We start from the raw sequence: 12,646 nt of genomic DNA on the forward strand, positions 1-12,646 counted from the left end.
CCTGCTGTGTTTGGTTCAGGTATATGAGACCTGCTGTGTTGTGTACCTGCTGTGTTTGGTTCAGGTATATGAGACCTGCTGTGTTTGGTTCAGGTATATGAGACCTGCTGTGTTTGGTTCAGGTATATGAGACCTGCGGTGTTATGTACCTACTGTGTTTGGTTCAGGTATATGAGACCTGCTGTGTTGTGTACCTGCTGTGTTTTCCTGCAGGGTGTCCGTGGATGTGGGACAACCTGACGTGTTGGCAGGCCGCCAGCGTGGGCGGGCAGGTGGTGGTCAGCTGCCCCGATCTCTTCCACGCCTTCATGGCTCCGGAGGACGGTGAGTGGTTCTGTCATGGAAGGGGTGTGCTCAGATTCAGCCAACATACCCACTAGTGTCATTTTTCAGTGGCGCAAACGTTTTCAGTGCCGCAAAGGTTTGGCAACAAAAGGAACGGTCTGAAAAGATTTGCTGTGAACAAACATGGATGCTGGACGAATACGGGAGGTCCTTTAACTAACGCTAAATTCGGTTGTACAACCGGGACTACATCCAAGATACAGTACTGTATATCATCCTGAGAACCGTTGTCCATCACAGATGGGCTCTCTCTCATTTAAATGTAACCGCTCAAAGAAAACATGTTTGACACAAACATTCCCCCTCTGTTGGCTGAATTTGAATGCAGCCCAGCGTTCTCCTTCCAGAAGGTTCTGTCGTTTTGGAACAGAGGCGTTCTGAGGATGGTTCTGCCCTTCTAGCCGAAGCCAAGTTCTACGCTACGGCTTCATGCTTTTCTTTGAGGAATCTCCACTGAAGAATTATTTTAATCCAAGATGCAGCTCATTCTAGCTCATTACATTACATTACAGTCATTTAGCAGATGCTTTTATCCAAATTGACTTACAATAATTGCATTTAACATACTGTAGGTGGCCAGGATCCGGGTATAGTACTTCTTGAAGAGGTGAACCCAGGAAACTCTCATATAAACTCAGACAGTAAACCATAGACACCGCTGTTTTGTTGTCTGTGGTTTCAGAGATGGGGAAGATCAGTAGAAACTGCACATTGGAGGGCTGGTCTGAGCCCTTCCCTGAATACGAGGACGCGTGCTACTTTGAAGACAACGCCACCAAACCAGTAGGAGCCTTTTCACCTGCTTACTAGTCTGACTCAACATATGTAGATTTTGGGGACAAGCCTCGTCATTGGTTCATTACTGCCCAATCGGTGGCGATGGATCTGAATCCAGGCCCAATCAGATTCAATCCAGACTACGTGAAACAACAACAACCTAGCAACCGCTCCGGGAAGACAACTGTGATTGGTTTAAATAAATACAGCCCCCCCACCCCACCACCCCCACATCCCTAAATGCAATGAGTCCAGCCAGACCTTTCACCAGCAAAGTGTGGAGATGCGTAGGTCTGGCTATGTGAGACCCCCGGCTCACTAACAGCAGAACACTGATGACCCCCGGTCTCCCCTGCAGGACATGTACTTCGCCTCGGTCAAGGCCCTGTACACGGTCGGCTACAGCACCTCCCTCGTGTCCCTCACCACTGCTATGGTCATCCTATGCAGGTTCAGGTCTGTGTCCTGTGGACCCTTGGAGAGAACACACTGTGCATTCTGTCACAAACAAAAAACAACTATTGTCTCCCTCCCTTAAAGGGGTAGTTCAGAGTTTTCGGACCTAGAGACTCATTTACGACTTTTCAGCTGATTCCATGCTGTCTCTCGTTTGGCCGTTATCGGAATGCTAATGCTAGCGCAATCGAACCGAAATGGCTAGCATTCAAAGAAAACTCACTTATAAACACTCCAAATCAGTAAGGACCTCATCAAATTCAGACATATCCCTTCGAGCGTGGCTATTGCAACTAGTTGTTGTGTTGATAGTAAGAGAATAGTCCCTTCTTCTGTTCCTTGTTGTGAAGACAGTAGTACCGGCTAGTTATGTATCGCTCCACCTTCCAATTTACAGAGAGAGCCTTCCCAGATAGCAAGCGGATCTGGGCCATATACAGGCCGGATCTGGGCCATATACAGGCCAGATCTGGCCCTTGTGGCTTAGTTCCGGCCCATACTGTATATGGCCCAGAATCATTACACATCCGCTTGCTATCTGGGTTGTAGGTCCGAACAAACAAACGGGTTCCATGATAGTTGGACTTGTGGTATAAAAATGGTATAAAAACTAAAATGAGCCCCCTGACAGACTGTCCTCACATTTGAGTGCACTGTGAAGTGTATAAGTGAGTTTACTTTGAATGCTAGCCGTTTTTACTGCATTGCGTTAGCATTAGCATGCCGCTAACACTGGAACGAGAGACGGCATGGAATCAGCTGAAAATGTTCTCCATCAATCAACAACATTAAGCAGCATCGCTAAGTCGTAAATGCGGCTCTATGTCCAAACTTCTGAACTACCTCGTGAAGGAAAGCTTCCTGCCGGTGGATTGTGTGGCTTCTCATCCCTACTCTGTAATCTGATCTAATCTGACTCTCAGAAAGCTCCACTGCACCAGGAACTTCATCCACATGAACCTGTTTGTGTCCTTCATCCTGAGAGCCATCTCCGTCTTCATCAAGGACGGGGTTCTGTATGCCGAGGAGGACAGCAACCACTGCTTCGCACACACGGTCAGTACTTCCCAGTACACACGGTCAGTACTGCCCAGTACACACGGTCAGTACTGCTCAATACACACGGTCAGTACTGCTCAATACACACGGTCAGTACTGCCCAGTACACACGGTCAGTACTGCTCAATACACACGGTCAGTACTGCTCAATACACCGGTCAGTACTGCTCAATACACACGGTCAGTACTGCTCAATACACACGGTCAGTACTGCTCAATACATACGGTCAGTACTGCTCAATACATACGGTCAGTACTGCTCAATACACACGGTCAGTACTGCTCAATACATACGGTCAGTACTGCTTAATACGTACGGTCAGTACTGCCCAATACATAGGGTCAGTACTGCCCAATACATACGGTCAGTACTGCTTAATACATACGGTCAGTACTGCTTAATACATACGGTCAGTACTGCTTAGTACACACGGTCAGTACTGCTTAATACACACGGTCATTACTGCTTAGTACATATGGTTAGTACTGCTTATATGGTCAGTACTGCTTAGTACATGCTGTATACTTGGCACATCTTCAGTACTGCTTACTACAGTATACTGTACTGAATACTTGGTACTGCTCCAGTACTGCGTAGTACATATTGAATACTGGTACCTACTGTAATAGATAGGTGCTCCTAATAAAGTGGCCAACGAGTGTATCCCTGTTCTTATGTGTTTGTGATGAATACGACTAATTAGCCCATGTGATGGCTTCAGTGGGTCTATGGAGCTCCTCCATTTAACCTGATTAGCATATCAATGGCTGCTTAGCCCCTCCCCCCACCATTGCGCTGCAGTTGCCATGGCAATCCCAGGTCACTTTAATGATATCACAGCAGTCTTAATCAGATGAGAGGAAATTGAAGCAGTCTTATAGTCTCCTAGATTAGCATGAGTTTTATAGTCTCCTGGATTAGTATGCGTTTTATAGTCTCCTGGATTAGCATGAGTCTTGTGGTTCCAGACAGTTGGAGAACTCTGCTGACCAGTCATCTGTAGATTTCTACATTCAGGATAGTTGAATGGTGATGAGAACGGCCACTACCAAACCCTCGCCTAAGGCTATCAATCTATCAATCTATCTATCTGTCTATCTATCTATCTATCTATCTATCTATCTATCTATCTATCTATCTATCTATCTATCTATCTATCTATCTATCTATCTATCTATCTATCTATCTATCTATCTATCTATCTATCTATCTATCTGTCTGTCTGTCTGTCTGTCTATCTATCTGTCTGTCTGTCTGTCTGTCTATCTATCTATCTATCTATCTATCTGTCTGTCTGTCTGTCTGTAAGTAAGTAAGTAAGCTTTATTTATATAGCGCTCTTCACAGCACGGATGCACAGAGTGCTTTACAGTAATAAATTAAGTCTGTCTGTCTGTCTGTCTGTATGTCTGTCTATATATATGTATATATATATATAGTTTGTGTGAGTAGTTAGTAGTTGAGGGTGTTTGTGTCAGTCGTGTAAGTGGTTAGTAGTTGAGGGTGTTTGTGTCAGACGTGTAAGTGGTTAGCAGTGGAAGGTGTTTGTGTCAGACGTGTAAGTGGTTAGCAGTGGAAGGTGTTTGTGTCAGACGTGTAAGTAGTTAGTAGTTGAGGGTGTTTGTGTCAGACGTGTAAGTGGTTAGCAGTTGAGGGTGTTTGTGTCAGACGTGTAAGTGGTTAGCAGTTGAGGGTGTTTGTGTCAGACGTGTAAGTAGTTAGTAGTTGAGGGTGTTTGTGTCAGACGTGTAAGTGGTTAGTAGTTGAGGGTGTTTGTGTCAGACGTGTAAGTGGTTAGTAGTTGAAGGTGTTTGTGTCAGACGTGTAAGTAGTTAGTAGTTGAAGGTGTTTGTGTCAGACGTGTAAGTGGTTAGCAGTTGAAGGTGTTTGTGTCAGTCCTGTAAGTGGTTAGTAGTTGAAGGTGTTTGTGTCAGTCGTGTAAGTGGTTAGCAGTTGAAGGTGTTTGTGTCAGTCCTGTAAGTGGTTAGTAGTTGAAGGTGTTTGTGTCAGACGTGTAAGTGGTTAGTAGTTGAAGGTGTTTGTGTCAGACGTGTAAGTGGATAGCAGTTGAAGGTGTTTGTGTCAGACGTGTAAGTGGTTAGTAGTTGAAGGTGTTTGTGTCAGACGTGTAAGTGGTTAGCAGTGGAAGGTGTTTGTGTCAGACGTGTGAGTAGTTAGTAGTTGAGGGTGTTTGTGTCAGACGTGTAAGTGGATAGTAGTTGAGGGTGTTTGTGTCAGTCGTGTAAGTGGTTAGCAGTTGAAGGTGTTTGTGTCAGACGTGTAAGTGGATAGCAGTTGAAGGTGTTTGTGTCATCGTGTAAGTGGTTAGCAGTGGAAGGTGTTTGTGTCAGACGTGTAAGTGGTTAGCAGTTGAGGGTGTTTGTGTCAGTCGTGTAAGTGGTTAGCAGTTGAAGGTGTTTTGTCAGACGTGTAAGTGGTTAGTAGTTGAAGGTGTTTGTGTCAGACGTGTAAGTGGTTAGCAGTGGAAGGTGTTTGTGTCAGACGTGTGAGTGGTTAGTAGTTGAGGGTGTTTGTGTCAGACGTGTAAGTGGTTGTTCACGTCGTTCTCCCAGGTGGCGTGTAAAGCAGTGATGGTGTTCTTCCACTACTGCGTCATGTCCAACTACTTCTGGCTGTTCATCGAGGGTCTGTATCTCTTCACCCTGCTGGTGGAGACCTTCTTCCCAGAGAGGAGGTACTTCTACTGGTACACCATCATTGGCTGGGGTAGGCGCCCAATCACAGCTCACTATCACACCAATTAGGGAAACTTTCTAGCGCTTCAGTGTGTTATCAGCATCAGATTTGTTACACAGCTTAATTAGTCATTTTGAGTGCTTTAGGAAAATTATCGTCATTAATTAGAATAAGGATTGTAATTATTGTGGGAGTGGAATATTCTGAGATGATTCCTTTGTTTGGGTTAGTAGGCATATATCTGCCATTGCAATGGTATGAATTAGAATATCGTACTAGAATTATTCCTATTGTTTCCTTTCTCTGTTGCGCTTGTCTCCCTAGGCACACCAACCATCTGTGTCACTGTGTGGGCAGCTCTGAGGCTCCATTTTGATGATTCGGGGTATGTCCTACAGTCATATTTGTCATAGCGCAAATGTATTTGTTAAAAAAAGAAAGACGTTAATTCCCTCTTCCTGTGTTCTGCAGCTGCTGGGATACGAATGACAACACTGCCCTCTGGTGGGTCATCAAGGGACCGGTGGTGGCCTCCATCATGGTGAGTGACTCATGTTTTCCAGCAGGACTCTCTAGCTGAATCACCAGCCTGTCTCCGAGCCCTTTGCCTCTGTCTCAAAAGCCCATTCCCCGAGCAGCCTCAGCGCATTACTCTGACCTGCTGGTCCAGACGGTCAGGTAATTCTGGTCTGGCTCTCTGGTTTTTATTCCTCCCTGCAGATCAACTTTGTCCTCTTCGTTGGGATCATCATCATCCTGGTTCAGAAGCTCCAGTCTCCTGACATCGGGGGGAACGAGTCCAGCATCTACCTGTGAGTAGGGTTAGGGTTACCAGGGCCAGGACCCGGGTCCTGTGAGTAGGGTTAGGGTTACCAGGGCCAGGACCCGGGTCCTGTGAGTAGGGTTAGGGTTACCAGGGCCAGGACCCGGGTCCTGTGAGTAGGGTTAGGGTTACCAGGGCCAGGACCCGGGTCCTGTGAGTAGGGTTAGGGTTACCAGGGCCAGGACCTGGGTCCTGTGAGTAGGGTTAGGGTTACCAGGACCTGGGTCCTGTGAGTAGGGTTAGGGTTACCAGGGCCAGGACCCGGGTCCTGTGAGTAGGGTTAGGGTTACCAGGGCCAGGACCCGGGTCCTGTGAGTAGGGTTAGGGTCACCAGGGCCAGGACCCGGGTCCTGTGAGTAGGGTTAGGGTTACCAGGGCCAGGACACGGGTCCTGTCTGGCAGGATGCCAGCAGCACATCATAGACTATTCATTAGACCATGGTGTGTGGCCCAGGAGGCTTTCGAGTGTGTTCACAATCACTCATTTCAGAGAATTAATGTTGTTAATTATGTTGTTGACACTGATAGAATTGAGAGCATTTTTAGTAGCTTTTAGATGGGTCTTGGTAGGTTTTAGAGCTGAATAGGGCTAGGGTAATCCTGCCTGGTGGTTTATTACTTCCTGCGAGCTGGTTGCTTGATGATCATGACAGAGTTGACAGATTACCAGGGGTAACAGATTAACAGGGGTGACAGATTGACCGAGTTGACAGATTAACAGGATTGACAGATTGACAGAGTTGACAGATCGACAGGGTTGACAGATCGACAGAATTGACAGATCGACAGGGTTGACAGATCGACAGGGTGCAACGTGTGTCAGGCTGACACCTCAGTGTTTGCTGGATGAATAGCGCTGTGCACCTTGCTACCTGCTGCTGGTTCAGATTCAGTTTGAATGTCTTTTCCGTGGGCTTCCTGTTGCTGATGAGGGACGAGCGTTCTTCTGTCTCGTCTCTGTTCTGATCCGTCCCTGGGCTGGTGAGGAGGACGTTTGCTCCTACTGTGTGTGTTGCGATTATTGTGTTACTATGTGTGTGTTTGTCCCTAAAGACGGGCTGTTGTCTCTGTTGATGTCTTTGTTTTTCTTTGTTGTTGTTGTCTTTGTTGTTGTTGTTGTTGTTGTTGCCACGTGTAGCAGCTGTGCTCAGAAATGCTTCAGTGAGCCCACTCAGGCTGTTCAGCATTCCTGCAGGATGTCAGAGCTTTCAACCATCACACTGTAAGTGTGTGTGTGTGTGTGTGTGTGTAGACTCAGATATGTGACGGCGCCTGAGCTTGACGCGCTTGTACTCCAACCAAGTAATCCACAACGTTTCGATGAATGTCAGTATAACAAAGTTTATTTTTGTGCGAGATCCATACTCTGAGGCTCGTTGCAAACAAATCATAGATCAAACTTCTGTCCGTAGACTAAACCAAAATAACAAGGCCGTGTAGGAACCACTATGAACTTAGCGGTCAAAAACTGTATGATACCGCCATACCTGAGCTCCCTGTGCTTCTTACCCCCCAAACATTTTAACAATGAAACGGGGAAAGCCAAACAAAAAAGGGGCGTGTCCAATTGACATTCCTAATTGACTCGGCATGTTAACCCCTTAATGATCAACAAAACAAAAAGGGCATGCAATAGGCTACACACTTTCATAATCATATTCTTAGTCAGACCATATACACATTCAATATTCATAAATAAACACTTGGCACATAAGCCCTTAACTTTAAACTAAAGTAGGAGAATGTTTGGCTCCAACAGTGTGTGTGTGTGTGTGTGTGTGTGTGTGTGTGTGTGTGTGTGTGTGTGTGTGCGTGTGTTGTGTGTGTGTGTGCATGTGTGTCTAAGTGTGTGTCTAAGTGTGTGAGACCTGTATAGTCCCTCATTACTTTGTTCTACGGTTGTGTATCTGTGTGGTGTGTGTTTACTCACACGAGGCTGGCGCTTGTGTTCTGGCTGACCAACCAGAACCAGAACCAGAACCAGAACCAGAACCAGAACCAGAACCAGAACCAGAACCAGAACCCTCACATCAGCCAGCGGTCGTACAAGGCTGGACATCATAGATTTAGCGTGTGATGCATGTTTAAAGCAGAGCGATGGACAGTGTTGACATGTCCGTGTTCTGATGGGTCCGTGTTCTGATGGGTCCGTGTTCTGATGGGTCCGTGTTCTGATGGGTCCGTGTTCTGATGGGTCCGTGTTCTGATGGGTCCGTGTGGTCGACAGACGCCTGGCACGCTCCACGCTGCTCCTCATCCCTCTCTTCGGGATCCACTACACCGTGTTCGCCTTCTCGCCGGAGGAGGTCAGCAAGAGGGAGAGGCTGGTGTTCGAGCTGGGCCTGGGCTCCTTCCAGGTAAGATCCCCTTCTCCATAATCTCTCCTCGCGTCCTCTACTCCTCTCTCCTCGGGTCCTTCTGGAAGAGTAGAGGCGTCGGCTTCTCCAGCGAGGCGCTTCTAGAAGGAGGTGAGGACAGAGGATGCAAGGACTCGAAGAGAACGTGGCTTCTTAAGAGCCAACTTCCCTTCTTGCCCCCGGGTTAAACTGTTTATTATTCTTCCCTCTGGAATATGTACGGGTGGGATCTATGTCTACCCTTCCATTGCTCTCTCTAAAGCGCATTGTGTTGCCTCTGTGTAGGAAATGGGCTATACAAATAAAGTTTGATTTGATTTGATCAGTGTGGTCAGTACTTACTGACGGGTGGTCGAGCAGCGGGGCGTCACTGCCCATTAGTGACCACACTGAGATTGGCGTTGACCTTCACTAGAAGCAGCTTGCGCAGCTCGCGTTGCTCCCAGAAATGAAGGGGTTGAGAGGGAGGCGCTGTTTACTCCACTCCCCTCACGCCTTCTCCTCCTCCTCCTCCTCCAGGGTTTTGTGGTGGCCGTCCTCTACTGCTTCCTCAACGGAGAGGTAGGCTCGTCTTCTAGGCTACGTGTTGTTCTTGAAAGCGTGACAATGAGTACACACCTCACCTTAGGTCTAACACAACACCCACGACTGACACATACAAATATTATCCCCCAGTGTTGGTGCAGCTAGTAGACCTATCCCAGCAGAGAGGCCTGGTCCAGGCTAGCAGCTAGTAGACCTAGCCCAGTAAAGAGGTCTGTCCATTATAACAGCTAGTAGACCTAGCCCAGTAGAGAGGTCTGTCCATTATAACAGCTAGTAGACCTAGCCCAGTAGAGAGGTCTGTCCATTATACCAGCTAATAGACCTAGCCCAGTAGAGAGGCCTGGTCCAGGCTAACAGCTAGTAGACCTAGCCCAGTAGAGAGGCCTGTCCATTATAACAGCTAGTAGACCTAGCCCAGCAGAGAGACCTAGTCCATTATACCAGCTAGTAGACCTAGCCCAGCAGAGAGACCTGGTCCATTATACCAGCTAGTAGACCTAGCCCAGTAGAGAGGCCTGTCCATTATAACAGCTAGGTACATTAATAATGACCTTGTTAAGTTTCTCCCTGAAGGTGCAGTCGGAGATCAGGAGGAAATGGCGCAGCTGGACGGTGAACCGATACTTTGCGGTGGACCTGAGGCAGCAGAGACACCCTTCCCTGGCCAGCAGCGGGGTCAACGGGGGGACGCAGCTCTCCATCCTCAGCAAGAGCAGCTCCCAGATCCGCATGTCCAGCCCCCAGGCGGAGAACGGGGGCAATCTCAACCTGCCCACCTGAACGTCTGATTGGCTCCACAACCACCCCCACTCACCCCCCATCCCCCAAACAGACCCACCCATCCCGTCCCACCATCCACCTGGTCCAATCGGAATTGACCAAATCGCCATAGTGGCCCCCATTGGTGCAATAGACCAGTGAGAATGTGAGGAAATGGACGGATGATTTGCGTAGTGTATCGTAGGAGTAGTGACAGAGCAACCCGGCTGCCTTCATCTTCTTCACGGTCATCCCAACTCCAGTGCCGTGCACTCTCAGTAAGAAATCACTTATTCATTCAAATGTGTTAGGATGGTCATTCTAAAGCTACAGTGCGTCCAGAAAGTACGGCGGGCAGGTACAGGGCAACCAGGAAGTAATCACACCCCTTCTCTTTTTACACATTTTGTTATGTTACAGCTTTATTCCAAAAATGAATTAAATTCATTTTTTTCTCGGTCATCTACACACAATATCCCATAATGACAAAGTGAACCTTAACTTATACATTTTTGCAAATGTATTAAAAATAATAAAAACTGAAATATCACATGTACACAGGTATTCACACCCTTTACTCACTACTTTGTTGAGGCACCTTTGGCAGTGATTATCACCTCAAGTCTTCTTGGGAATGACGCTACAAGCTTGGCACACCTGTATTTGGGGTGTTGCTGCATGTTCAGTCACGGTCAAGTCTGGGCTCTGGTTGGGACACTCGAGGACAACAAAAACATCCCCACAGCATGATGCTGCCACCACCTCTCTTCCCTGTAGGGATGGTAACAGTATTACCCAGGTGGTGAGCGCTGCCTGGTTTCCTCCAGATGTGACGCTTGACATTAAGGCAAAAAAGTTCAATCTTGGTTTCATCAGACCAGAGAATCTTGTTTCTCATGGTCAGAGTCCTTGAGGTGCCTTTTGGCAAAGTCCAAGCGGGCTGTCATGTGCCTTCTACTGAGGAGAGGCTTCCTTCTGGCCTCTCTACCATAAAGGCCTGATTGGTGAAGTGCTCCTCCAGTGTTCCTCTGTGGAGATGGGAGAACCTTCCAGAAGGACAACCATCTCTGCAGATCTCTGTAGATGGTTGTCCTTCTGGAAGGTTCTCCCATCTCCACAGAGGAACACTGGAGCTCTGTCAGAGTGACCGTCTGGTTCTTGGTCACCTCCCTGACCAAGGCCCTGTTCCTCCAATTCCTCAGTTTGGCCAGGCGGGAACAGTCCTGGTGGTTCCAAACTTCTTCCATTTAAGAATGATGGAGGCCACTGTGTTCTTCGAGACCATCAATGCTGCAGACAATTTTTTTCTTTCCCAGATGTCTCAGAGGTCTACGGACAATTCCCTCGACTTCATGGTCTGGTTTGGGATCTCACATGCACTGTCAACTGTGGGTTATTACTGTTTTACATGCAGTACAGTAGACAGGTGCGTGCCTTTCCAAATCATGTCCAATCAATTGCATTTACCACAGGTGGATTCCAATCAACTAATCACTAATCTAATCACGGTCACAGGTGCCTCAACAAAGTACTTACTAACGGGTCTGAATATGTATGTACATGTGATATTTCCATTTTTTATTGTTTGCAAAAATAACTATAATAATAATAATAATACAAAAATTTAAAATCTTCTTTACTTTGTCATCATTGGGGATTGTGTGTAGATTGATGAGGAAAAATTAATTTAATCATTTTTGGAATAAGGCTGTAACAGCAAAATGTGGAAAAGGTGAAGGAGTGTGAGTACTTTTCGGATACACTGTATATATGATAAATGTTTCACCAAAAAATAAAATATATATATATATAAAAAAAGGATTTGAGCTGGAGTTAGACTGCCGTGTTTGGCATGTAGGTGTGGTGCACAGCACTGTGTGTAAAGTGAGCTTCAAAGTGCCATAAGGTTGTCTCATCTGGTCCACTATGGACCCAAAGAGAAAGCAACCATAATCTCTGCCTTGCCTGTAAAAATGCCACAGTAACTGTGTCAAATGTTTAATCTCTTTAATAAGATAATAATCACTGTCTTAAATCAACATCAGCCATAGTACCGAGTATGTCAAAACATCTAGGAGCAACTCATGGATCTTGAATCTGTAAATAATTGTCTGATTTCATTTTTGTTTTGCATAATCTCAACTAGTGTGACAGCCTTTTCAAAAAAGGAACTGGAGCCCAAATCTGTAGAGTTCATCCCATGTGAGTCGATATGAGGTCCCTGTCCCTCCATACTGGCCTTGGTTTATTTGATTTGAGAGGAATTGCCCTCTCATTTTGCTGACATTTTTCTAAGATTTCAAAGTCTCCTTATTTTCTAACCTACATTTGCTGAAAGGAATCAGGTTTTGATACTGTGTGATGTCCAGGAAAAAGAGTGATGCGTTGGTGGAGTTTGAATCTAGTACATATCTAGTAGTAGTGATTATATAGTAGTTATGCCTACAATAATACACTTACATGTACATGCAGACTACACGCAGTGAGGGTTACAAGAGAAGCTAGTCGGTGTGCTACTGTTTCTCCTGTGTATAGTGTAGACAGGTGTAACAGAGCTCCTCCCATGTTAGCACCTCCTACCAGGTTAGCACCTCCTACCAGGTTAGCTCCTCCTACCAGGTTAGCCCCTCCTCCCAGTTTAGCTCCTCCTCCCAGTTAAGCTCCTCCCCCCATGTTAGCCCCTTCTCCCAGTTTAGCCCCTCCTCCCAGTTAAGCTCCTCCTCCCAGTTAAGCTCCTCCTCCCAGGCTAGCCCCTCCTTCCAGTTTAGTCCCTGCCCCCAGATTAGCTCCTCCCCTGCCATACATCTCCATATACCCTCCCACATC

General features: G+C 46.7%; 1 protein-coding gene across 1 annotated transcript in view; it reads left to right on the forward strand.

Annotated features, from left to right (window-relative positions):
* The window catches only part of LOC311316299 (pituitary adenylate cyclase-activating polypeptide type I receptor-like), a gene marked incomplete at both ends in the record, with an annotated part of 9,966 nt that extends 125 nt beyond the window's left edge, over nt 1-9,841 (forward strand). Inside the window, 12 exons of the mRNA XM_084447141.1 lie at nt 214-324; nt 1,028-1,128; nt 1,481-1,578; nt 2,502-2,634; nt 5,212-5,365; nt 5,660-5,720; nt 5,807-5,876; nt 6,056-6,147; nt 7,297-7,380; nt 8,386-8,515; nt 9,035-9,076; nt 9,635-9,841. Of these exons, the coding sequence (XP_084303267.1) occupies nt 214-324; nt 1,028-1,128; nt 1,481-1,578; nt 2,502-2,634; nt 5,212-5,365; nt 5,660-5,720; nt 5,807-5,876; nt 6,056-6,147; nt 7,297-7,380; nt 8,386-8,515; nt 9,035-9,076; nt 9,635-9,841 (1,283 nt within the window). The remainder of the gene's footprint in view (nt 1-213; nt 325-1,027; nt 1,129-1,480; nt 1,579-2,501; nt 2,635-5,211; nt 5,366-5,659; nt 5,721-5,806; nt 5,877-6,055; nt 6,148-7,296; nt 7,381-8,385; nt 8,516-9,034; nt 9,077-9,634) is intronic.
* Nucleotides 9,842-12,646: the final 2,805 nt, after the last annotated feature.

The sequence above is a fragment of the Borostomias antarcticus genome (genome assembly GCF_949987555.1).
Source record: "Borostomias antarcticus genome assembly, chromosome: 12".
In the NCBI taxonomy this organism is placed as follows: Eukaryota; Metazoa; Chordata; class Actinopteri; order Stomiiformes; family Stomiidae; genus Borostomias; species Borostomias antarcticus.